At 34.4% G+C, this 27203-nt stretch overlaps 1 protein-coding gene across 6 annotated transcripts in view; it reads left to right on the top strand.

Annotated features, from left to right (window-relative positions):
* USP45 (ubiquitin specific peptidase 45) overlaps positions 1-27203 on the top strand; it is a 65131-nt gene extending 37928 nt beyond the window's left edge. For 4 of the 6 annotated variants that reach the window (XM_024551755.3, XM_024551754.3, XM_045188630.3 and 1 more), the window contains exons 10-17: positions 9258-9339; positions 11214-11305; positions 12633-12689; positions 14711-15380; positions 17474-17571; positions 20043-20129; positions 22704-22857; positions 23461-27203. In XM_024551755.3, the coding sequence (XP_024407523.2) occupies positions 9258-9339; positions 11214-11305; positions 12633-12689; positions 14711-15380; positions 17474-17571; positions 20043-20129; positions 22704-22857; positions 23461-23591 (1371 nt within the window). In that variant the 3' untranslated portion in view covers positions 23592-27203. Of the gene's footprint in view, positions 1-9257; positions 9340-11213; positions 11306-12632; positions 12690-13013; positions 13158-14710; positions 15381-17473; positions 17572-18679; positions 18833-20042; positions 20130-22703; positions 22858-23460 lie in introns of those variants that run through there. The other 2 variants (XM_053913764.2, XR_006654175.3) reach the window with 2 other exon arrangements.

Here is a 27203-nt window from a genome sequence, read left to right as displayed (position 1 = left end):
GAGTAATAATAGGAAAAAAGGTCTGTACGTGTTAAACACAGAGGCAACAGGGGTAGGCCTGACTACCACTGTTATTACACTCATGTTACATGTTATACTCTTGTTATACTCATGTTGTCAGCAACAACATAACATGTTTTCCCCCAAAATATTTTCTCACAGTTGTTTGAATCCACAGATGTGGAATTCACAATATAAAGGGTTGAATGTGTAGTAATAGTGCCATTCTTAATTGGCTGTTTAGTGACTTAAAATCAACTTTTGAAGGTGTCACTCCCTTTCTACCATCTCTCTACTCTACTTTTATATATTTTGATTATGAACCCCACCACCTTCTATTTAAATCTATGTCTTTCTCAGCTTAGATTGCGATCTCCTCAAGGAATGGTACTGTATCCCATGTGCACTGTACATAGTAGGTGCTCAGTGAATGTTTATTGACTATGTGTCTGTGCTTAACCTTAAAATGGACAATTTTTGTCAAGAATTTGAATTGGTAAAAAAAAAAACAAACGGTCTCTTAAATAAGTTATACTAACTAATTTCTTAGAGATTTTGAATAGGTTATAATTTGAATAAACTGTTAAATTGATGGGATAGTATTGCTTGTGTTTTACCTGTACTTTGTTTCTAAAAACAGTCAGCTAGGTGATTTATAATTAGTTAAGTTTTAGGGACATCAGCACAGTTCCCCATGAGCTACTACTTCGTCACATTTTCTTAGCACTAAAAACATACCAAAAATGGAGACTCAAACTTAAGTATTTCCGATTACCAAATGATATTTCTAAATCTATATATTACTACTTATTAAATTTTAGTTTTGATGCTTGGTCTTCAGTGATCAATATAAATAATGCTATTTTTCAACTTTAAAATTTAATCATAACTACTTCACTATTTGAAACAATACTAAATATAATTTAATAACTCTGCTATATTGATAATCTTGTTGAGGAGGTCAATAAAAGGTAGCAAGGTAGAGAGAAATGCTCTGTCTTTACATTATGAATACTAAATGTATTTTGATGCTTTTGAGCCTATAGATGATATAAGAGCTACATTAAGATTAATTCAGACTATCAATTGGTGGAATAATTTTTCCCCTGTGATTTACAGGAGTATGTTTACTATATGGTGGTCATGTGTTATTGTAAATTGAGTTAAACATTGTCTCTACATTTTTTTTCTGTTGTTATCACAAATAAAACAATAAAATCTATCCCTATTTTTTTTCTTTTTCACTTAGTTACTTGATAGCATTCTTTTTTACAAATTAAATTATCATCGTGTTGTCATAATGGTACATTGAGATTCACATTATCTTGAAAACTTGGGCAGTATACCAGGAAACATTGGTTTTTGAAAGCTCTTATCTTTCTTCCTCTCTTTGAGGGTTTTAGATGGTGTGGCAGAATTAAATGTCAAGTCTGTATATCTATTCAGTCTCCTGAGCAAGGACAGCCGGGCAGGTCAGTTACAGTGCGCGCCCAGGCAGGAGCTGCATTGTCTGGCCTGGGAACCCACAGCTGCCAGCCGTGCTGTTGCTGTAGTTCATCGCCGCCATGTGTTTTTGGATTGAAGAAAGGCTACATCGTTATGTCTGCCACCAGAATATTTTAGTAACGATTAAAACTACTTACCTCCTTTTGTATTGTTTCATTAAAGTCTTTTTCTTAAGACTCAAGTTCAGGACTATACCATGTTCTTACTGAATAGAGCACTAAAGAGATAATTTGTGAATAAAGTTATAAATTTTTTATGTGCAAATTAAATCAAATTTACTATAAGAGCTTCTTTTATAAGCAGCCTTTTCATCTTATATATCTACTTCACTGTTTTTCCTTTTAATTTGAGCCATCATTAAATTAATGATGTTACATTTTTATTTTTTTCTCAAAGACATATATCACTTTAATACATTATTGGATAGGATTATTTTAAAGGCACAATATCTCAGCTAACTTAAACTATGAGCTTTTTGCATTCTTATTTTTGAAACAAGTTTAAGACAGAGACATGAAGTAGTTGAACGTTGATAGTGCTAGTTGATTGATGTGCTGCCATTGTTAGGAGCTCCCTGACCAAAGTCTGTCTTTTTTTTTTAACCTAAATGGTTCAAAGCACAACTCTTAACAATGAGAGGTTGTAGATGGACCTAAACACATTTATTTTATTCATCTTGATGAATTACCTAAAAGCCCAATAGTTTAGAAGTTAATAATTTAATCAATTTCATTGTTTTACTCATTTTTTTGTTTTTACTCTTTTTAAAAAGTGTGATATCATAGCTTACATTTTAAAATATAGTAAAGGTTCATTAAGTCATACTGAAAGTCATGTCTAAATTAACAAAATGTTCAGATTGTAGAATAAATATACAGGCTTCCAAATTGAGTTAGTTACTGGAGAACCTTTTTAGTTATAGTAAATATATATAGATGAACATTGGTATTTGTTGGAATCTTTTATTTATGTCCATTAAATATTTCTCCTGCATGGAATTCACACCATTCTAATTTGTTTTAGTTAAAGAAATTCTTTTTTCATGTGTAACTCAACTTTAGCTTAGATAACATCAGAATTATATCAATTTTCAAATTTATTGAGTCTGAATTGGAGAATATCTCAATATTTATATTTTGCCAGGTATGATGTACACTTTTTGCTCAAATTTTTGAGGGAAAAATAAGGATGTGCATTATACATGGGTATAATGATTACATACCATGGGTATAATAATGGTTATAATAATCCCATGTATAACACACACACAAAAATGCAGGTGCACATTATACATGGCAAAATATGGTAATAACTTTTGGGATACATTTTATTATTTTGATTACCTTTACATATAAATATATTTCAGAGTGACATAGTATGGATTACTGTATGTTTATGTTTATACCCTCCTTTGTATGTATTTAAGTTTTGAATTTTGCATTAACTTTCAAAATACACTAGAAGAAAATAGTGAGCAGTTCTAGGAAATATGTGCTGATCATAGGCCAGTAAATAAAAGAAATTCAGTTCCACAATTACTGGGGGAGGGTGTTAAAAACTTATGAAATATCTCAAGCATACAGAAGAATGTGTACAAATATACATACAGTTTAAAGCATAATATAAATACCAGTAGCATTCCTCACTGCTATCCCCAGAGTTCAAAAAATAGAAAGTTATTTCTATAAAGCTGTTCCTTTTTTTCCCAAACACTTTTTTTTCATTAAAGATAACCACTGTTTTGACTTTTACAGAAATCATTGCATTCCTTTTTCTTTCAGTTTTGAGAACTATTGATATATGTTTACACAATATATTGTTTAGTTTTGCAAAACTGTAGCAAGCACAAACCTATTGGCATTTATTGGATGAAGCCTCCCCAAAGCAGATAAGTTGAGAGCATCTCTGGAACATAAGGTGGCCTTGGCTCTCTAGAGTTTACAAGAACTCCTTCTGTGGAAGTTGGTGGGCAAAGTCATGAATGTGTTCTGAGCCAGGTGCATCTAAGTCAAGGCAATCAGCAGAGACCAGGTAGTAGCTCTGTGATTTCTGCTCCTGGCTCTGAATCTCAGAAATAGGTCAAAGAGGGATGATTCTGGAGGGTAATTATTCCCCTTAAAGTCTGTGCTCAGATTAAAAGCATAGTGCAGTGGCAGGGCGATCTTGGTGTTAGTAGTATGTCTTTCTCATAAGTCTCACTGCTCTAGTCTGGATTGGTTTCCTCCCACACTTGATGCATAGTCACCAATCTGGAATTTTTCCTAAGTTGCTCCTGGTAATTCCCTTTGCCTCTCTTATGAACTGACCCTAATGTCACAATGTTTTTGTCTTTCTTGGTTTGTGCTCTCATGTGGTGGTATATATGCATATTTTGTTTTCTCTTTATTTAAAAGGTGGCATATACTGTATTCATCTTTCTGCATTTGGTCTTTTTTCCCTTGACATACTGTAGCAATCTCTCCTTCTTAGAAGATCGGAAGCTTCCTTTTTTTTTTTAAGGCTCAACATGTTTTACCACATTTCTGGTCAAGATGGAGGCATAGGTAAATATACCTCAATTCCCTGCACAGAACTATAGCAAAAAATACAACTACACTACAAAACAAATGTCACCCAGAATTGTCAGAAAATTGAGCTGTGTGGAAATCTGACAACCAAGGATTTAAAGAAGCTAGCTACATTCATCTTAAAGGGTAGGAGGGGTAGAGATGCAGAGAGGTGTGGAGAGAGACATGGAATGGCACTGAGAGATGCCGAGACAGTAATAGGCAGTCCCATATGTATGTGTGGTGGATAAAAAATGGGAGGCATACCTCAGGAACGAGGGACCCCAGCCCCAGACCAGACCACCCAGCCCAGGGTCCCAGTGCCAGGAAGATAAGTCCCCGTAACTTCTGGCTGTAAAAACCAATGCGGGTTGAGGCAATGGAAGAAATTGCATCCTGTTAAAGGACCTGAAACAGACTTAGGACTGATGCAGATCCCCTCTGGGATTCAGCACAAGGGCAACAGCTGCAAGAGCACCAGTGACATATGGGGGAAAAGTGAAGTGACATATGCGAGTGGGGAGACAGCTTCCTCCCAGGTGAAACTTGAGAGGCCAGGTAGCAGCATTGTCTTCTCTGCAAGCCTTCCCCCACACAGAGCAACAGAGTGGTAACATGGGTTGCCCCACCCTGGTGATTACCTAAGACTGTGCCTATCTACCTAATACTAGAAACAAACACAGGGAGGCTGCCAAAATGAGGAGACAAAGAAATATGGTCCAAATGAAAGAACAGAACAAAACTCCAGAAAAAGAACTACATGAAATGGAGATAAGCAAACTATCATGTGCACAGTTCAAAACACCAGTTAGCAGGATGCTCCAGGAACTCATTGGGTACTTCAGTGCCATAAAAGACCCAGGCAGAAATGAAGGTTGCATTAAGTGAAATAAAGGAAAATCCACAGAGAACAAACAGTGGAGAGGATTAAGCCAAGAATTAAATCAAAGATTTGGAACACAAGGAAGGAAAATCATTCAATCAGAACAGCAGGAAGAAAAAAGTATTTAAAAAAACAAGGATAAGCTTAGGAACCTCTGGGACATCTTTAAACATACCAAAATCTGAATCATAGGGGTGCTGGAAGGAGACAAGGAAGAGCAGGAAATTGAAAACTTATTTGAAAAAATAATGAAAGAAAACTTCCCTAATTTGGTAAAGGAAATAGACTTCCAGGAAGTCCAGGAAACACAGAGAGTCCCAAACAAGATGGACCCAAAGAAGACCTCACAAAGACACATCATAATTAAAATGCCAAAAGTTAAAGACATAATCTTAAAAGCAGGAAGAGAAAAGCCGACAATTACCTACAAAGGAGTTCCCATAAGACTGTTAGCTGATTTCTCAAATGAAACTTTGCAAGCTAGAAGAGATTGGCAAGAAATATTCAAAGTGATATAAAGCAAGGACCTACAACCAAGATTACTCTATCTAGCAAAGCTATCATTTAGAATGGAAAGGCAGATGAAATGCTTCCCAGACAAGATAAAACTAAAGGAGTTCATCATCACCAAGCCATTATTATATGAAATGCTAAAGGGAACTATATAAGAAAAAGAAGATCAAAGTGAACATTAAAATGGCAGTAAATTCACAATGATCAATAATTGAATCCAAGTAACAAACTAGGCAAACAAGCAGAACAGGAACAGAATCAGAGATACGGAGATATTTTGGAATGTTATCAGTTGGGGGGTGGAGAATGAGGGGAAAGGTGTTGGGATTCAGAAGCACAAATTGGTAGGTACAGAATAGACAAGGGGGTGTTAAAAACAGTATAGGAAATGGAGAAGCCAAAGGACTTATATGCCTAACCCATGGACATGAACTAAGGGGGGGCGGTGTGGATTGCTGGAGGGAATGGGGCTACTGGGTGGAGGAGGGCAAAGGGGAACAAACTGGGACAACTGTAATAGCATAATCAATAAAATATATTTTAAAAATGTTTAATTTTTTTATAGATTAACCTTTAAATGTTTTTTCCAATGTTTTTGCCTGTATGAACAATGCTATGGTGAATGATGTGTTTATATTATTCTGTTTGTGTATAGGTGTATCTGTGTAAGTACAGAAATGAGATTGCTGGATCAAGTTGTTCTTCAAAGGCATACAGTTTCCACTTCTGTTAGCAATGTACCATATAAGGGAGTCTGTTTTCCTATAACCTCACAAAAAGACTGTTTTGTCAAACTTTTTAATTTTTGCCAATCTGTTAGGTAGAAAATGGTATCTCAGGGTAGTTTTAGTCTACATTTCTCTCTTTTAAGTGAGGCTCAATATCTTTTCATCTCTTCCTATTTTTTGACCATTTTTCTGCTGGGTTTTGTGTCTTTGCTGATATCTAAAAGCTTTTTGTACTAGGAGAGAATATGTTTCCAAGTTTGTCATTTGTATTTTGATTTTACTTTTAATGTGGAAGCAGTTTTTTTAAAAAGTTTAAAAATTTTTTGTTTTTGAATTTAACAATTGTTTTATGGTGTTTGGATACTGAGACTCATAGTTAAAAAAGGCAAAAAGGCATTCCCACTCTAAGGTTATAAAAGAGCTTCCCTTGTTTTCTTTCTTCTTTCTCTCTTTCTTTCTTTCTTTCTTTTTTTAAAGATTTTACTTATTTATTTTTAGAGAGAGGGGAAAGGAGGGAGAAAGAGAGGGAGAGAAACATCAATGTGTGGTTGCCTCTTGTGCACCCCCTACTGGGGACCTGGCCCACAACCCAGATATATGCCCTGACTGGGAATCGAACTGACGACCCTTTGGTTTGCAGGCCCGTGCTTAATCCACTGAGTCATACCAGCCAGGGTCTAGTTATTTTATCTTTTTAGTTGCTATTATAAATTGGGTAATTTTTCCATATCTTTAGGTTTTTGCTTGTGTGTGAAGGCTATTGATTATATTTTATATTCTTTATAATTTTTATACTTCTGAGACTTATTTTCCTATCAAATGCAATGACTAGAACTTTAATACATTAATAACTAATAATAGTGAGCAGGAAATATGAAGGTTTTGAATTTTTTCTCCTACATCTATTAATATGATGGCTTATATTACCATATTGATATACTTACTAGAATGAAAGCCTCTTTGTCGAATTGTACTGTAGGATTCATGGCATTCCTTTGTGAAATTGTTTGAGCCTGGAGCTTCTTTAACAATGTTCTCTCCACCCACCCCTCATTCCAATGAAACCTGGAAGATTTTCTGTCTTTTCTGGGATTAATTTCCTAAAATATTGTCTTTTTTTTTTTTAAATTTTCAAAGGTAATTGCATGAGAGTTCAGCAAAGTGGTCTCTCATGATTACTTCAAATGTCTTTAATTTTGTTGGTTTCCCTTTTTGTTAGGTGTGATACTAAATGTTTTTTTTTTTAAATACAGCCAAGGTGATGAGAAATCACACACAAGATATATATATTTAAATTCATTTATTTTTAAGAGAGAGGGAAAGGGAGGGAGAAAGAGAGGGAGAGAAACATCAATGTGTGGTTGCCTCTCACGTGGCCCCCACTGGGGACCTGGCCTGCAACCCAGGCATGTGCCCTGATGGAGAATTGAATCTGCGACCCTTTGGTTCACAGCCTGCGATCAATCCACTGAGCTACTCCAGCCAGGGCTGATGTTAGACTTTTTATCCTTATCTGGATTAAGATTAGCTAGTGAGTTTATTTTTCCCCCAATCACACAATCAGCTAATCTTCACTAACTCTCTTCTTGTACTTTTGTTCAGTGTTGATATTTTTTTTCTAAACTGGTAAGTAGGCTGCTTAATTTATTTGTTTATATTTTTTTCAATTGACATAAATATTTAAGGCTGTGACTTTTCTTCTGAACAGTGGAAAGTATCATGGATTCTGATATGTAGTATTTTCATTATTCTCTAGGAAGTCTGCAGTTAAGAGTTTAGTTTCTCTTTGACATAATAATTTTCTAACAAAATTATGTATTTTTACACCAGGAAGTCCAGATCAAACAGTGGTTTCACATATGGAAAACCTGTGATTAAGACTTTACTAAAATAAATATTTTAACAAATAATTAACAAATGTTTCTTTCACTCCATTGTTAAAAATGTGAATTAGAGATGATTAAATTTATCCATTAATTAGGGGCACAATTACTATGAAAGATGATTAGCTTCAATAAGTTTTTATTTTTGGAATATATAGTTTTAATTTATTCTAAAAGGTTTCTCTGAGGTTCATCTTTCCTAAAACATATGCAAGACATGTGAAAACAAACCTTGTCATTTACTAACAGCTACTAAAGACCTTAATACATGATCATTATTGACAGCTAAATTCAAATATTGGGATATTCTTGCTGTGGACATTAATTGATATTCTGGACTTTAGTTATGTATTTATGTAAATAAAATACTGTATATGGGAGTCATAGTGACTGGTTTAAGGGCTTCTTATATATTATGGTTTTCTTCATAGACAAGAAATTTCATATGGCCTATACGTGACTTTTTGTCCTGATTAAGGAATACATCATTTTAGGGACAGAGCTGGGGAGACAGGGCAGGGGGTAGCGTGTGAGGAGAGGGAGGCCAATGGAGGGAGAAGTTATTTTAAATCTGTAAGAAAAGTGAGACTAGACTGCCTGCCTAAACACAGGAACTTTGACTTTAATTTCAAAGACTCCCTCAAATAAGAAAATTGCTCATTTATGAAATTTAAGGACTGGAAGAAAGTACATATTTAATTTTTAAAACATTCAGTCAATTTATTTTACTGACTAGGGAACTCACATCCAGTGTACTTTGCTGTTTGAAAGTCCTTCTATTATCAAGAGGATGAGGCTGGGGTTAACTGTTACTAAAGCAGATTCTATTCAAAGGAACACAAAATACTGCTTTGAAAGAATAGATTCTTTTTTTTTTAATTTTAATTTTTTATTGTTATTCAATTAGAGTTGTGTGGCTTTTCTCCCCATCCCTCCACACCACCCCAGCCAAACCCCCGTCCCTCCCCCACTTCCACCCTCCCCCTTGATTTTGTCCATGTGTCCTTTATAGTAGTTCCTGTAATCCCCTCTCCTCACTGTCCCCTCCCCACTCCCCCCTGTCCGTTGTTAGATTGTTCTTAACTTCAATGTCTCTGGTTATATTTTGTTTCCTTTTTTTTTTCTATTTATTATGTTCCAGTTAAAGGTGAGAGAAAGAATAGATTCTTAGTAAGTTCTTATTAACTTTGTGTTGTAGAGAATACAAGCTGGCATTCTAAAGGCATTTAACAACCCAACAACTAAAACTGCTGATGATGAAACTAGAAGAAAAGTCAAAGGTATGTTGACTCTTGCACTGTTAAGACTTTCTTCTATAAGAAAATATTAAATGGTTCTTAGGGAAAAAGAACTGAGCATTACGTGAATGAATGCCCTGAAGTAGTTGCCTTAAAATCAAGGTATGCTTATTCCAGTGGCTGTGAGATAATCTAGTGGGTCATAGAAATAAAATGTTAGAACTTATCCGTGTGAATTTAAAAAATATAACTGATGTCAAATGTACAGACTGACATTGTTGCTCTTATATGAGGTATCCTAAGGGAAATTTGAAAGGTTGTTAAAAGTAGCAGCCTTACTTGAGAGTTCACTTTTATCATATTGTATCATTTTTCAGTTGAGGTGTGCTTGGTTGAGTGGACTTTCTAACTGGACAAAATGCTTAAGTGCTCCAAAGATTCCTGCAATGAAACCCTTTATTGAAGAGAGTACTAATAGGTCAAGCATATATGCCTGTTTTACTCCTAGTGTTAACTCTGTCTTCATCGGCCAAAATCTGAGGCAAAAACAGTGACTACCTAATCAAAGCTGATCACTTAAAATGTTTAAGTGTGGGTTTATATTCCATTGTTATTAGTGATTTACCATGTCTTAAATTTATATTCTGCCTTGAGATATTAACTAATGGTGGTATAAAGTCATTCTGGGGAGACACAAAGAAATATTATTTGTATTTTGTTTATTCTCTTTTCTAACTTGTATTTTGTTGTAGTGCACACTCTGTGGAACACTATAGTGTGCACTTTTGTTGTATGTGCACACTGTATGTCTATAATTTACAAACAAATATACATTGTGATTATATATGCTGAAACCTTATATGCAGTTGTGGGTTTAAGATTTTTTAATATGTAGATTTTCAAGCATGTTCTTTTGTTTTGAGATAGTGCCATCTAGTGCATGCTTGGAATAATTGCCCAATTTTGCTTGTCATTTCTTTCCAGTTTTGAAATCTTTTTTATGGTTAATCCCTTGTGCAGTTTTTCTTAATGAAACATCTTAGTTAACCATAATTTCTCATAGTTATAGTTAATAAATGTTTATTGACATATCCAAATATGTCTGCTCTGTCATTCAGTGCTTCAAATAACATTTTAAAAGGTAGAAGACAATGTTTTAGAAGATAGAGACCCCCAAAAGATAGAAGTTTGAAACAGGAGTGAATAGATTTGTTAATACATTTCCCCCACTGTTTCACTGTGGGAAATGTCAAACTCGTATTAAAGTGGAGAGCATAGAATATGAAGCCCTGTGTACCATGTACCCATCACCTCACTACATTCAATTCATGTGGTGGTAGGTTTCATCTATTTTTCCTCCAACCCCAAATTATTTTGAAGCAAATCATAGGCATAACTTCCCTTGATCTACACATATTTTTCAAAGAAATAGAATGATTTTGACATGTAAGCAGTTATGGATACAAGTGAGTTATTCATTGCCATGTTACTTCTTTACACAATGCTGTGTCTACTTGTCTCTACTATCCTGTCATTTCCATAGTTACAGTCCTGGCATCTGTAGCCCTAAAGGCACACCTCCTTTCCCATCCCTCTACCTCTGGGTTGGGCACAGAGGCTGTAAAGGATTTAACGGGAGCAGTTGAGACATAGTATGAATCATGGTTATTGCTCTACTTATTTTACCTTTTAAGAGCAGTTTGTTATTTCTTGAAGACTACTGTAGTTGATAGTCACATTTTCTGTGATAGAATTGTAAAGGAGAGAGACGTAGTATCACGTGGTAAAATACATTATTAAATGTGGTATTGGACAGCTGCCTTAGATTTCTTTTGAGTCAACAGGAAAAAACCATGTTACATTGCAAGGTTGATGGTTGAAATGTGTTTTTGCATTAAAAAGTATTATTTTTACAGCATATGGAAGAGAAGGTGTGAAAATGAACTTCATAGATCGGATCTTTATTGGTGAATTAACTAGCACAGTCATGTGTGAAGAATGTGCAAATGTAGGTACTTAGAAGTTCACTTCAACACGGACTAGCTTATAGTCACATTGTTTTATTTCTTTCACATATAATTATCAGCAGCCACCTATTTTTATTTGTGACAAATGACTACATAATAGTTTTTGAAAATCTTCTTAAAAGTTATCCTTTACTGCTAGAAAGTTTAATTGTGAATTATAATAATTCATAATTAAAAAAATAAATCTTATTTTATTTTTATTACTGAGAAACCCGTGAAGTTCTCTTAGCTTATTTGAATGTCTCGAATGTGTTCACTACTTGTCTGGATTGAAATAAAAGAAGGGTCTGTGTTGAGAATAACTATGTTTAGGGTGGGACAAAATAGCTTTGTAATTGGTCATATGGAAAATAATACAATCATTAATATTACAAGAATGAACTCTTTTGAGTGCACACAACTATAAACCTACTTTTGCCCCACCCTGTGTGCAGTGCTCTGAGATGTAATTCCGATAGAAATAATTCAGTGTAGTAACATAACCTAGGGTGACCTAACTTGTTGATTTTTTTTTTAAAGTTGACCTGACTCAGTATTTGAATTTAGTGTTAATTTGATGTGGTGGAATGCCATCTGTCCTTTAATAACACTTTAAAGATGTATAAACTGTTATAGGCTTTCTACCACTTGATAGGGAATATTTCTGAAAGCATAAGACTTAGAGTATGATGGGTTTACACTTTTGTCAGATTTTATTATGAAAGAGAGTCTTTATGCACATTCTCCTGACCCAGATTACAGAGTGCCTTTCTACCTTCTCCAGCCTCATACACTCAGAATTGTATGTTATATACCCTTCTAGCCTGTCATGTGGAATTACACACCGTCTATGAGATATTTCTTGAATTTGTAGTATATTTGACGTAGAAGTTGATTTCTCTCTCACAAGCTAGAGAGACAGTGTTATCCTACAGAGTCTACAAAACACAGTCAAACTTTTTGGGTTTTTTCATGGCTTTTTCACAGTTTATTTATGTTATGGCACTGATTTCACCACAAATACGTTTCTGTCTTCATTTAATCATTATTACTAAACATAGTTTATTTTGGAGTTACTTTAAATATTATTGACATTGTGATATTAACAACATTATAAAATTCAACGGGGTTGCATTTATTGAAGTTTTGGGATATCTTGTTGTGATTATATATGTGCTGCTCTACCCAGTTAAATGGCTATTAGTTCCAGGAAAGATTTTTAACTTAAAATTTTAAGCGGCCTGGGAAGTGTGATTTGTGTAAGCCTTTATAAAACTACATTGTCTATGTTAGAGTTCAACCTGTTTCTCAAAATGTTTTCTTTTTAAGGTCTCCATGGTGAAAGATCCTTTTATTGATATTTCACTTCCAATAATAGAAGAAAGGGTAAGGAGAAAAAAAGTTAATAAAACTTTTGTGAAGGTCATTTATTTATTTATATATTTAGACATTTGTTGAGTATATTATCAGATATCTGAGTCATTTTTTATATACAATAGTTGAGTTTGTACAGTATATTTTGGGGGTTTCTATATGTATGCATAAAGTATGATAAAGTTATTATCCTCAAGGAATTTAAATCCTTATGCTTTATATCTTGAGAATTAATGTTAGGAAACTTATATTTCAAATGAGAAATTTTAAAAAGTAGGTTATATCCAGAATTTATTTCCTAAAGAAGTTTGTGTTATGTACATGCCATCCATATAGGTTTCAAAACCTGTACTTCTGGGAAGAATGAGTAAATACAGAAGTTTACAGGAGACAGATAATGGTCAGTACAGTGGTATTATCACTATAGAAAATATTCATCAGTGCAGCACTACCAGGAAGCATTCTTCATCTAAAGATAACGTAAGATTATATGTATTTGTGAGACATCCGCTCTTTAAAACTTTGTATTATGAAAAATTTCAAAACTACACAGAAGTAGAGAAAATAGTACAATAAACTCCCATGTATCTGTTTCTTAGCTTCCTAGTTATCAGCTCACAGCTAATCAATTGTGTTTTAACTTATATCTCACATTCTCCGCCTCCTCACCCCAGATTATTTTGGAATAAATCCCAAGTACATCATATACTTTGATGTGTATCTCTAAAATATGCTCTTTAATTTTTAAAAATAATTCTCACGCAAGCACACATTTTATTGGTTTTTTTAGAGAGAGAGGAAGTGGGTAGGCAGAAGAGAGAAAGAGAAAGAGAAAGAGAGAGAGAGAGAGAGAGAAACATGGACGTGAGAGAGATACATCTATCAGTTGCCTCCTGTATGCACCTGGCTGGGGATCGAACCCACAGCCTTCTGGTGTACAGGATGATGCTCCAACCAACCAAGCCACCTGGCCAGGGCAAAAAGATAGATACTCACTTAAAATACGTAACCACAGTACCATTATCATACCTAAAAATATATTAACTTTGTAATTGTGCCAATATTCAGTCCTTATTTAAATTTCTACAGTTGTCTCATAAATACTTTCTTTTTGTTTTTGCTTTTTAAAGTGTATTGAATTCATTGAATTGAATTCAGCTCTAAAAAAGAGCTGTAGAATGCAGTTGATTGCTGTGTCTCTTAAATCTCTTTTAATCCCCTCCCTCCCCCCTTTTTTCCTTTGCAATTTATTTGTTGAAGAAATCAGGTCTTTTTTTTCAAATCAGTTTCTCACATTCTCACTTCAATAGTAATTCATTTTGCTATTGCATTCACATGTTAACAGGTGCCTATTTATCTCCTTTGTTTTGTTTGTAAGGCAGTCAGATATAGAGGCCCAGTTGGGTTTAGGTTTGATGATTTAATTTTTGACAAGAAAACTTTAAGTGGTGGTGTATACTTCTATCGAGGAGGTGCATACCACATTTGATGTCTCTTTCTGTGATGTTACCAGCCATTGATGTCTATTGTATGTATTCATTATTATTATTCACTAGGGACATACCTGGTTGTTGAATTATCCCGTATGAATTTAAAGAAATAAATCTGAATTTTCACTTTATTAAAAAACTGTTTCATATACTATTATTTGTACTTACTTGGCAAATTGATATATTATCAGATCTAATTTACTATGTAGAAGGCTTTTTAAGTGGTAAGACTACAGAGATTATGCAAAGATTTGCACTTGAAATGCCTCCCTCACAGCATTGTTCCACAAAAGTCCTGTTCTCCTCTCTGCAAATAGGTAACAGCTGTTGTTGGTTTCTTGTGTAAAGGTTTATTTTTTAGTTAGAACTATTTGTTATATATCTTCTACTGGTTGCAGTTTATGTAGATTTAGGAAGTAGATTTTAGAAGTTCTAGAGATAGTATTTATTTAGTAATTGTGGAACATTTAAGTAAGACTTACTGACATTTATTTTCAGTAAGGCCACAAGACTCTTTTCTCTAAAAACATTGTCAACTTACAGCATCAACTAATTCATGGCAGAAGACGTACAAGGAAACTGCCATCCGGAGAAGATAAAGCTGTTGTCATGTACCGGAAAAATGGAGACTCTGAAGTGAGTGGGGATTCTTCAGTGTTCGTGAGCATCCTGAACGCTGGGTCACCGCTGACTGAAAACCCTCCCGACGGCAGTGCAAAAGAAGCCAGCCGTTCGGAAAGTAGTGTTGATGCTGACAGTGAGGCTTCGGAATCTGAAAGTGCTTCTGAGAAGATCCTGTTGCCAAGATCCAGCACTGGATGCTGTGTGCATACAAACGGGCTTCACCATCCCTCAGCAAGTGAGACCCCCGCCAAGGAAACTGACAGCGGTGATGAGGGAGTGGCCGATGCTATTTCTGAACTTCATTTAAGCAGCACTGTAACTGGAGATAGAGATTTTGATGAGGAAAAGCAGCCACTTAATCTTGCAAGTAATTTATATTTTTCAGAAGGGAGGCATATGATGTCTCCCAGTCCCCAAAATGCTTTTCAAACCCTTTCTCAGAGCTATGTAACTACTTCTAAGGAATGTTCAGTTCAGTCTTGTCTCTACCAGTTTACATCTATGGAATTATTAATGGGGAATAACAAGCTTCTGTGTGAGAACTGTACTGAAAAGAAACGGAAGTGCCAAAGGATAACCAGTTCTGCAGGTAAATATTTAGCTTTGTTTTTGTATTCGTGGAGTATCCGATAGTGACTAGTTGGCATTAGATCCCAAAGAGAGGAAGCTAAGAATCTTGTCTCTATGCTTGAGCTGCTTAGAAGCGGGGATTGCCTTCTTTGTATACCTGTTTGTAACTCAGCACTGGACACACTGACTGGGCAAGATAAATGGTCAATAGATTTATGTTGAAATTAATTGGAGAACAGGAAGTATCCATCTCTGCCCTGAAAAGGCAAATCCACATAATTTTATCTCGGGACCAGCTATCTCAGATCTCCCCAGAAGAAATTTTCCTAAAACTTAAAATTTTATCATTAGTGAGATTAGTGATGAGATTAATGTGCTTCACAAATCTCACTAATCTAGTATTAAGTCATAATAAGACATACATTTGAAGGTTTTAAATAATTACATATTATAAAGCTAGCAACATAATAACTATGTATAATTGACTAGAAAAAATGGAAAAAAGGGAACTTGTCAAGTAAGAAATTTTCAGTGCACCTCTAGCCTTGATTAAATGGAGAGAATACTCAGATTCCTAGTGACTAGTTTTTCAAAATATAGATTTTACTATTGTTCAGGGATGGTGAGGCCAACAGATCAGGATATGGCTGCCACTGAAGATAGTTTGTTACTTATAGTTCCCAAGAAGTAGGTCACGTGGGGAGATGCCAGTGTTGATCGGGAGCAGAGGCAACCAGGGGGAAAATAGGACAAGAGCCTTTATTGTGGTTTCCAAGGGAAGGAATGGGCAAGTCACAGTAAACAGGTTTTGGACTGACTAGTTTTGAATAATTTCAGTGGACTCTGGGCTAGAGGGGATGTCTGTGGTTGTCTGGTACCTGGTTAACGTGATTAGAGCAGATGGATAGTGGCCTAGAGTTCAAGACCTCAATAAAGAAGGTGGTTGGGGTAAGGGTTTTGGATTGGTTGGTTTGCCTATGAAAGGCACACTTAAGTTGTCAAAGCATTGGAACAAAGACATGCTTAATAAACTGGTGCTTAAGGAAATGTCTAAATCGGAGTAGAAATACCAATTTATATTAATCCAAGTTAAATATGTAATTGGTCACATTCAAATCCTATCACGTCCTTCCTAACAACCTCTTCCTGAAATGCTCCATGGTTTCCATGATACAGGCTCTCCCTTCCCTGCCAATTTTATCAACTACGGGTGTGTTTCTGGTGGTCTTTGGCTGGAGGGCATTGTCCTAAGTCACTACTAGTCCATCTCCTTTCCAGCTTCCAAAATTGTGTTGCAAGTGTCACTGCACCAATCCTTTGTGTGTGTGCACCTTAAAAAAACCTTCCATTTTAGTGGTTCTGGAAAGAATAGAGGCACCCTGTAGCTACGAGTCTAATTTTTTTAAAAATATTTTATTCATTTGTTTTTAGAGAGAGGCGAATGAGAAAGAGAGGGAGAGAAACATCAAGGTGTGGTTGCCTCTAGCACACCCCCTACTGGGGACCCGGCTAGCAACCCAGGCATGTGTCCTGAGTGGGAGTCAAGCCAGTGACCCTTTGGTTCACAGGCCCACTCCCAATCCACTGAGCTACACCAGCCAGGGCTAATTTATTTTTTATTTCCTTTTTAAAAAAATCTAGTTTACTGAATTTGCACATAACAGAATTTGCATATAGTATATAATTTGTATTCCATAAAATTCATGTGTACAGTTTAATAAGTTTTGATAACATATACACTCCTGTAACTACTATCAAGATATAGAACATTTCCATTGCCCCAAAATGTTTCCTTGTGCCCCTTTGCAGTTAATTCCCTCTCCCATCGCCTAGTCCCTGCACTTAACTAATCTGATTCTCTTCCCTATAGTTTTTCCTTCTCCAGCATTCATGTAAATGGAATCATATAATATATAGCCTTTTGTCTCTGGCTTCTTTGCCACTTAGCATAATGTTTTCAGACTCACTCATACTATTACATATATCAATAGTTCATTCTAATTTCTTTTTTAATATAAAAATGTGACATGATGCTTCTATATAAATGTTGACTATATATTATGTGGTGGATAAAATGGAATCTTACAAATAAATTCATTACATTTTATGCAGAAAAGAAAGCAGAGGGAATTTACACTAATGCCAGGAAGCAGTTGCTCATTTCTGCTGTTCCAGTTATCCTAATACTCCATCTTAAAAGATTCCATCAGGTAAAAGTCCCTTTAGTAACACTATTGTAATTTTCATCAGATGTTTTGTAGAGCCCTAAGTCTTATAAAATACTGTCAAGGATTAGGCACTGATTTATTGAATTAAAAAATTTGTCATATGGAATTTACTACTTTTCCTCCATAATAGTTTACAAGACTTTTCTAATTAAAATTGTTTAATTCACAATGTTTGAAGATCTGGGTGGTAGGAACCCAAGTGTTGGGTGTTTGTTAGTGTGTGTCAATGGAAAATAAGAATTCTTAAGAACCCTTAACAAAAATAAAAGAATGCTTAGAAGTAGGTGAATAGCAAAGTGCACGTAGCTTTCTGAGCTCTGGTGATCCCAGCTGGGGAGCGGGGGAGGCTGTGAGGGCTGGGTGTGGTTGACTATGGCTGGGTGGCAAAAGGACTGCAAGGCAGGCTCCTCCCCTGTAGGGCTCTGCAGTGGGAGGGGACTGAAATATTTTTAACGTATCAGGTTTTTCTCCATTTTTTAATATTTTTAATTCAATGCCTTATCTCACCTTTTTAATTTTGTATTTGATAAAATGATTTTAACATTTCTCTGGAAGAATGAGTAAGTGAAAATATTAAAACACTTTTGCAAAAGTTAGAAGGGAAATTTTTAGAATACCTGTTTTAAAATAAAACTCTAATCAGTAAAACAGTATGGTCAGAACAGTTAAGTAAAACATGAATTATAACTTAAAGCTCTTTTGTTATGATAATAAAGTCATCTGAAATCAGTTGGGAAGGGGACTGTATTATTCAGTAAAGGACTTAAGGAAGAAAAATAGCAGTTGGAGGAAATGAAAGTTTATAGCTACCCTCTGTACTATAAACCCCTACTATCTTGAGATGAACTTTTTAAATTGTATGAAACAAATTACCAAAAGTCATACAAAAGGGAACTAATTAATATTTCTCTCTCACATCAATGTTTCTCTCCCTCTTACCCACTCTCTCTAAAATCAATAAGCATGTCCTTGGATGCAGATGAAAATAATAAAACTGAATAAAAATATATACTTAAAATTATTTTTAAAAAGAAAAGATAAAGAGATTTGTCTTATATTAAAGCCCTTTACAAAGTCTCTCTTATTATAGGGTAGCTTCTGAACCACAAACTAATATCTGGGGAGAGGACACATTAGCCTGAAAGGGTCTCAGACAGTGCTGGTATTGGATGCTTATAGAGGTCACCTGATAAGAAAAAACAAGGAAAGCAAATTGAAGACAGACTAAATAATTACTCCTAAGGTATGACCTCATAATTTCATGTCAGATATCATGCTAAGCCCCCTAAACATCACTTGAAGAAACAAATAAGTGGGTATATTTTGGTTAAAAATAAGCTATTTTTTTTCCCTTAAAGAAAGGTAAGAACAAGGCAACATATCCACAGTAAAATTATGTCCTTGAAGTAAGTCGTGAAAGCCTTGCATGAAAGGTTACATCTGTTAGTTTTTGTCTACTCAAATAATTCAGATTAAGTATCTTCTGATTCCAGTAGAGTTTCTATTTGTGGGTTTCCTACTCAATACCTTTGGCAATCTATCAGCAAGTTTTTAACTATTATTAAATAATGCAAAGAATACATTTTTCAAGTTCTGCCCTTGGAAATTAAAAATAGAGAAAGAAGTAGAGCTTATTTAAGAATATGAAGATTCATTTTTAAGAAAAGATTTTATTTATTTACTTTTGGAGGAAGGGGAAGGGAGGGAGAAAGAGGGAAACATTGATGTGCAAGAGAAACATCAATCAGTTTCCTCTTGCATGCCCCAGACCACCGGGGACCTGGCCCACCACCCAGGCATGTGTCCTGACCAGGAATTGAACCAGTGACCTTTCACTTTGTGGGACAACACCCAACCCACTGAGCCACACCAGTCAGAGCAAGGCTCATGATTTTGATTTATAGAATATATAACATTTACTTTTATTGATAAAATGATTTGAGTATTCAAATTCTGGCTTTTGTTTTAATAAATGAATGTCACTGAATTTTTGAACTGACAAGGATCTAATCTAATCCATTTATACCCATTTTCTGCCTTGATCTAGATGAGGTAGTATGTAGTCATTAGGTGTTAACTAGTCATTGGATCAGGCCGAGGCCACCAGGCCCTGACCCCAGTTCAATATCTTTTTATGACAGCATTTGTATCAGTAGCTTAGCTTTTATTACATTGAATTTATTTTTCCCTAAGTGTTGAAAGCCAGAGTAAAAATAGTTATTCCCATATCGTTTGTGGTAAAAACGCACATGTAAATAAATGATATTTGCTGTAGTAAGTTTATGAAACCTAATTAAAATCTTAGTCATATGTCAGTTTTGGACTATTCATTAATCATATTTTTATATCTATGAAAAAAGCTAACTTCTAGAATTCCTCTTTTAGTTTTAATTAACAAACAATGATTTAGATTGGGTTTGTTGGATTAAAAAAATTTTTTTGGTCTTTCTTAGGCTGGATTGAGTCTTCACAAGGTAAACAGACATGTAGATTTCCCACTTATGCTGGATTTAGCACCATTCTGTTCTGCTACTTGTAAGGTATAGTATATTATTAAAATACTTAATTGACTTGCAAATAATATGCTTACAGTATCCTATGATTGTTTGTTATGCCATGCTTTTCTTTTTTCTTTCTTATCTTTTTTTAAAAAAATAAGCTCCTCTGAAAGGGAATTTTATAGTTAGTGAAGGTAAATCACTTACATGTGGAGCATTTAATGCACTGAATATGACTTTTGTCTTTTGGGAGATGAATTAAGGCAAAGGCAGAAAAGATGCATAAAGCATGAGACCTAGTGGTCATGAAGACTAAAGCTGCTTGTAAATGCTACTAGAAGCAGACAGCTGCTGGGAAAAGTAAGCAGATTTTGTGTCCTCTTCTGGTCCTTGTGAACGACACACTTACACGGCAATAGTTTTAGCATTTATGGAGTTCTTTGTCTTTTGCAAATCAGTAAACTAATACTGTTTTTTATGCCATTTTAGGTACACTATTGAGAATAGTGTACTTTTCAGATGAGTAGGTACTTTGAAATTACTAAAACTTTAAAAATTAGATGTAAAAAGCAGACTGGTTTATAATTGCTTGTACTTACATGTCAGAAGTGTGCCGGTAATATAGATGACTTTGACTTCCTCGAGGGAACCAAACAGAGTTCTGGGCAACACCTCGTCCTGTTCATAATTGCTGGTTAGCAGTCCGTGTTTCGTGGCATGTAGGAGAATGCTTACTGAATTTAATATTTTTAATAGAGTGATCAATCAAAGCAAAAATATCTTAAATGCAATTTTTTGGTGAATCTAGTTCATGTGTGGAATACCAGTACTATCTGTCAATTATTAACATTAAGGTTCATAGAATTTGATAATGTGGTAAATAAAATGAAATTTAACAAGCTCTATATTAAATTTATGAAAACATTGTTTAAAAGTACCTATTATGGAGAATTTCCAACATATACAAAAGTACACAGAACCATATGATGAACCTCCAGCACCCACCACCTAGCCCTATATGGCCCTAAAACCTTAGCTATGTGGCCAGTCCTGCCCCATCCACATGCTCATCTACCTCCTCCTCCTATATTATTACCATTACCATTAGTATTACTATTACTGTTTTAATCCTCACCCGAAGATATGTTTATTGATTTTAGAGAGAGGAAGGGAGAAACATGGATGTGAGAGAGAAACATTAATCAGTTGCCTTTCTGTACAAACTCCCAAATGGTCTGAGGCCGGCCTGCAAACCAGAAGGTCGCCAGTTTGATTCCCAGTCTGGGCACATGCCTGGGTCATGGGCCAGGTCCCCAGTTGGGGGTGTGAGAGAGGCAACCAATCAATGTATTTCTTACACATTGATGTTTCTCTCCCCTCTCTCTTCCCCTCTCCCTAAAAATAAATACATAAAATCTAAAGAAAGAAAGAAAAGAGAGGGTAAATGCTCAATTCTTTCCCTACCCCTCTATTAAACCAGTTTGCAGAATAATGAATTGGTTCACTAACATCCTCAGACTGTGACCAATTAATTTATGATCATGAATTCATGGATTTAAACACATTAGATATGTTTTGATTTTTATGCTTCTCTTTTTATTCATGCGCTAATATATCTGTCTAATGTATCTATATTGTTGGCTACTGAAAGCCACTCAAGTTGGCCTCTGGGTTTTTTGACCTGACCCTAGTGCTTCCTCTCTGAATGATTATGCCACCCACTGGACAGACATATTCTTCACTTGCTTAACCTTTTAATTTTCATTTTTAGGGACTATTTTTTAAATTTAAATTTTTCAAATTTTGTTTAATAGTTATGAAAAATATTTACAAACTTCCAAAGTCAAATGTATCAAATGTACAAAGCAAGTTTAATTCAAACAAGTGTAGCTTTCCTCCATGTCCGTTCCACCTGTTTCTTCCCTTCTTTTAGAGATAACCATTGTTAAAAAAAAAATCATGGTTTATTCTTCTACTAGTTTTTTAAAAAATATAAGCAGATAGGTATGTGTATATGGATCTCTCCTCTTAAATAATCATAGTTTACAATATATATCCTTTCTTTCTACCTTTTTCTTACCATTATATCCTGAAGATTATTTCAAAGCAGTATCTAGAGATAGTCTGTGCTCCATTTTTTAAGCAGTATGATACTCTGTTGTATGGATGCATCATAGTTTATTCAACTAGTCTTCAATTTATGGACATTTGAGCCTATTCTAATTTTTTGATTGTACAAACAATTGTGCAGTTAGTAGTGTGGTGCATATCTTGTTTCATTTTGCTAATGTACCTATGAGATAGAATCCTAGAAATAGTATTGATAAGTCCAAGAGTAATACATATGTAATTTAGCTTGGTAACATTAAATATTCCAGCACAGGGAATGCACCCATTTTGCAGTTTGTACCCCTTTGCATTCCCACCTCTGGTGTGTGTGAACACCTTTTTCCCACAGCTCATCCAACAGAGGATGTTGTCAAGCATTTGCATTTTGCCAGGCTAATATGTATGGAAAATTTTTAATACATTATTCTCTTACGTTAAGTAGGATGTGCATTCGACTTAATTTTCCTTACAATAATATTTCACTATATATTACTTTCTTGTTTAAAGAATGTAAGTGTGGGAGAGGAAGTTCTCTATGGTCTGTATGGCGTAGTGGAACATAGTGGCTCCATGAGAGGAGGTCACTACACTGCATACGTGAAAGTGCGAACACCCTCCGGGAGATTATGGGAACATATCACTGGAAAGAAGAGCGTGCCTGGTATGTTATCCTAAGTTTATTTTATTCTTAGAAAACAAATGAATTTATTCTTCCTTTTCTGGAAGAGGTAAGCTATTTCATGGATAATTCAAGTGCATTCACTTTGTTTATGTGAAGTGAATAATATGCTTAAGAGTACTAGATACCCTTAAACAATCTTAAATATGAGACAGTAGCCTGGTAGGTGATGTGAAGTGACACAGGTTTTCAAGGTGTTAAGTCGTCATGTGTGGCAGTGCCAGTGGCATTTTATTTAACAAAAGTTTTTGAAGACATTTCAGGACCTCAGAATAGAGTAGAAGTTGAAGGTTTGCTGACTTTGCTTATGGATCTGCAAACTAACTTTGTTTTTTTGTTCTGTTTTAGTGAAAATGATTTTCCTCAAACAATACATATTCACAAGGCTATCTAATATTTCACTAGACTTTTAAAGTAAAATGATAATAATGTCAATGCTTTGAAAGAGTTCTTTTTAGAAGAAACAGACTTATGCGATAAGATCTAGCATTAGATAAATATAGTTTGTGGTGAATATGTTGTTGCTTATAATGTATAGTAAGAACATACTTATTGTAAAATGATGCTTTTGTTTTGTGTTGTTAGGTTTGAAAGAACCGGATAGTGAATCCCCAGGCCAGTGGGTCCATGTCAGTGACACTTATGTGCAGGTGGTTCCAGAATCAAGAGCACTTAGTGCACAAGCGTACCTGCTTTTTTATGAAAGAATATTTTAATTATTTGTTAATTATTAAGGGTGATGATTATTTAGATCATTTTTATTTAAACGCTGCAATGATAACCATAATATGTAATGTGCCTTCATAGTCTCTTCTGTTCTGTAGGAATAGCTTGTCCCTCAGATGCTCCTGAACACTTTTACCTTTTTGGTGAATCTTCTTAAAGTAAATTAAATTTAGTCAATGCTTCCAAATATATATATTTAAAATAAATGTAAACACATGTTTAAAAAATTGTTTGTCCCAGAATGAAACTAGAATTCACAGTAGTAGAGGAAATACCTTGATGATGTGGATTATTATTGTAAGCATTCGGAAATGATGCTGGCTAAATCAGATCCTTCCTTAAACAGTGCTACCCAAATGTGAGTCGCATACCACCTTTCTGATACATATGTATCTACCATGCCATTATTTACTTACAATTTTTGACCTTATTTTTTAGCTTTACTTTTTCTAACTGTAGCCCTATTTTGAGCATATTCCACATTTTATGTGCTAGTTGTATTTTTTTATAATAAACCTTAAAATAAATATGTAATTATTAAAGAAAAATTGTTCGTCCATGTAGCAGTTCACTTAAAATCATCTCAGGACTATCTGGTGGTATGTGCTTGCTGCTGTGTGGGGAACATTGCTGTCACACATCCTTGCACAACTGGCATGGTGACCTTGTCTTATTTTATAAGAGTCAGCCATATAAAAAGGTACCAATATAACTTCAGTCATATGGATTTACAAATAATATATTGATTAGCTTATTGCTTTGAAGTTTTGAGACCTAGAAAAATACTGAAATATTTCATCAACATATTATTTGTAACCTACTCATGGCAGAGTTGAGGATAATTTGCAAATAATTAGCCAAGGTCAGACTGTAATTATAGATAATTCTAACATGCAGGATTAATAAATATTGTTAATCCATATGAAACCATAGGATAACTTTGAAATATAAATTACCAAATTAAATTTGTAAATGATAGACAATTGTATTCTTCTTATATTTAACGGGGAAGTGTAATACATTTTTAGTGCTGTAGATCAGTAAATATAAATCATGGTTTTAGGGGTTTGCAAGCAGTTTGTATTCAATAAGCATTGTTAATAAGTTCAAGTGAGTTTAGCTTTAATTTTAATGGGGCATGAAGTTGGCATTTGTGATTTTCTTTTAAAATAAATAATAGCAAAGATATGATGGTTTTAAAAAAAAGACATGATGGCTTTTCCCCTAGAATGCAAATTACTAAGCTGTTAAAACTTGGCAGGAAAATATTACTATTACTTGGGCTTAAATTTTAAAAATAATCACTACTTTGGTATCACTTTACTGAATCAAAGCATCCTGATCATTAATACCAATGAAAGATACTCCATACAGGCAGGTGCTGGGTGAAGTGCCTAGTCCTAGTTAACTCTTCTCTTGGGAAGGAAGGGTATGAATAGTGGCTGGAGATACTTGCAGAAGTATTTAAGCAAGATTCTGGTTATATGTAACATTATCAAGGTTACTAGTGCTGTCTTTTGATATATGGATGAATGAAATTGTGATTATTGTTAAAGATGGTAATAATATACAAAATGAACAATTGAAAAATGTCATGGCACAAATTCTATTTTTAAGCTGTTGCAATTTCAATAGTAGTAATTTTCTTGATTTTTAACAGTGGAATGATGGAGAAATATATCTTTATATTACAGGTTAATCTGCAAACTCAGGTTGTTGGTCCTATAAAAGGTAGTTTAAACAGTGTTTAAATTAGTATCTCTGTTTAATTATAATTTACTAACATTGAAGATTTTAGTACCAGAGTAGTGAATTTTTTTTTTAGAGAAATACTGAATTTCTTTATTCAAGTCAGATATCTGGGTAATGACAATTACCATTCACTACCCCAAATGTAAATATTGTCACCTCATTTTTCTCTTAGAAAGGACACTATTAAGAGGCATGCATTTTTCATTGGATGGTCACCTCCTTCTTTTAGCATTGATAGAAGCTTTAAAGAGAAAGAGAGGGAAGCAGAGAGGGAAAGAGAAAGAAAGGAAGGGAAACAAGAGCATTTTTTTCTGTTGCTTTTTGGCTTAAATCTTACACGACTAAAGTCAGAGATGGTAAGTGATAGATAAGGGCTAGAATCAAGGAAAGTGCCTAGTTCCTCATTTACTGACTGGATGCCAGGAAATGCATCAGTGCTGTGCTCATCAAACAGGAGATATTTAAAGCTTTATTCTGAGTAGCAGTCAAACTGCTTTTTCATTGAGTGAGTGATACATCATAGCTTCAGAACATTACATCCATACTGAAGTACTGCAGTAGTTTTTATGCTGTAACTTCACGTTTATTCGTTATGTATATCTGCCGTGGGACAGGTACTGTGCTGACATTATTTTAACATGTTTTAAGATGGAGAGGCTTATATAAGTGTTAGACATTATCTCATAAATAACATACAAATAAAAATACTTTTATTTTTCATTTCCATAATTTTAAATGAGGTGATTCTAAAGTATTTTTTTTATGGCTTAGGTTTTATGAATGCTTTTCCAGGTTTGTTGATAATGGAATAAATTTTATTTTGGAACCTAAGAATTTTCTAATGATAGCTTTGTAAATGGAGAAAGTATGTTAAGTTACACATGGTTCTGCATTTACATTTTTGTTTTTACTTTTAATATTTCCCAAGCACATTTGCAGGGGTACAAAATTGTGAAGCTACTATAATAACTATAGTTTCCAGGAGACCTCAGGAAACAGTATAAATAAGTGAGAGTGTTTACAGATCCTCAAAATACTGACATGAATTTAAAAAGTAAAGCGGAGAAGTTTCACTAGCTTTATTTCGAAACTGGTTTAGATGGTATGTCTAATCCCAGTATTCCCTAGTTTTTCCATGTTTAAAATGTTAAAATTTTGATTATGTGCCAATTATGTGAATATTTTTGACATAACCAAGCATATGTCTATATTTACAATTTTGTCATTTAATGTTTTTAAACTTGATGTGAAGACCACCTTTTGGGTGGCCAAGGAGAGTGTTAGTTTGGTGTTGGTTCTCAGAGCAGTTATTTGATACCTGTTTTCTTATTTTAAATGTGCCAACAGAGCTAGTTTGCAATACAATATTTAATAGCTCTTTGCTCGCATGTGATTTTACTCAGTGATTTTATACTATAGCTCAATAAGATTCCTTGAAGATTAAGCTGTGAAATGTATCACCTCACCAAATTTTTGTAGTATACAATAACATCTGCCTACTTTTCTTAGATTTATATTCGTAATTTATTTATCTGCATGTTACATGATAAATAAGCTTAAACCAAATATGTTATGTGCAATAAAATTAAGCATTTATATATTATATAATGCATAAATAAAGACTATTTTTAGATATTTAAAATGTTTTGGTTAATGTAAAATTCATCAATTCAAATCTGTTTAAAAGATAACTATATTTTTAATTTTGAGTAACATTGGGTTATACATCATTCCTACTGTTTTATCTTTACTTTTTTTGGCAGTGTTTTTAGAAAATAGCTGATTAACTTACTGAGCATTATTTTGATATGCCTGTATAACATGCATAATAAATATTAAATTCTTATTTA

The sequence above is a fragment of the Desmodus rotundus genome, chromosome 11 (assembly GCF_022682495.2).
Source record: "Desmodus rotundus isolate HL8 chromosome 11, HLdesRot8A.1, whole genome shotgun sequence".
Classification (NCBI taxonomy): domain Eukaryota; kingdom Metazoa; phylum Chordata; class Mammalia; order Chiroptera; family Phyllostomidae; genus Desmodus; species Desmodus rotundus.
The sequence above is the reverse complement of the archived record's forward strand: the minus strand, read 5'-3'. Positions and strand labels throughout refer to the sequence as shown.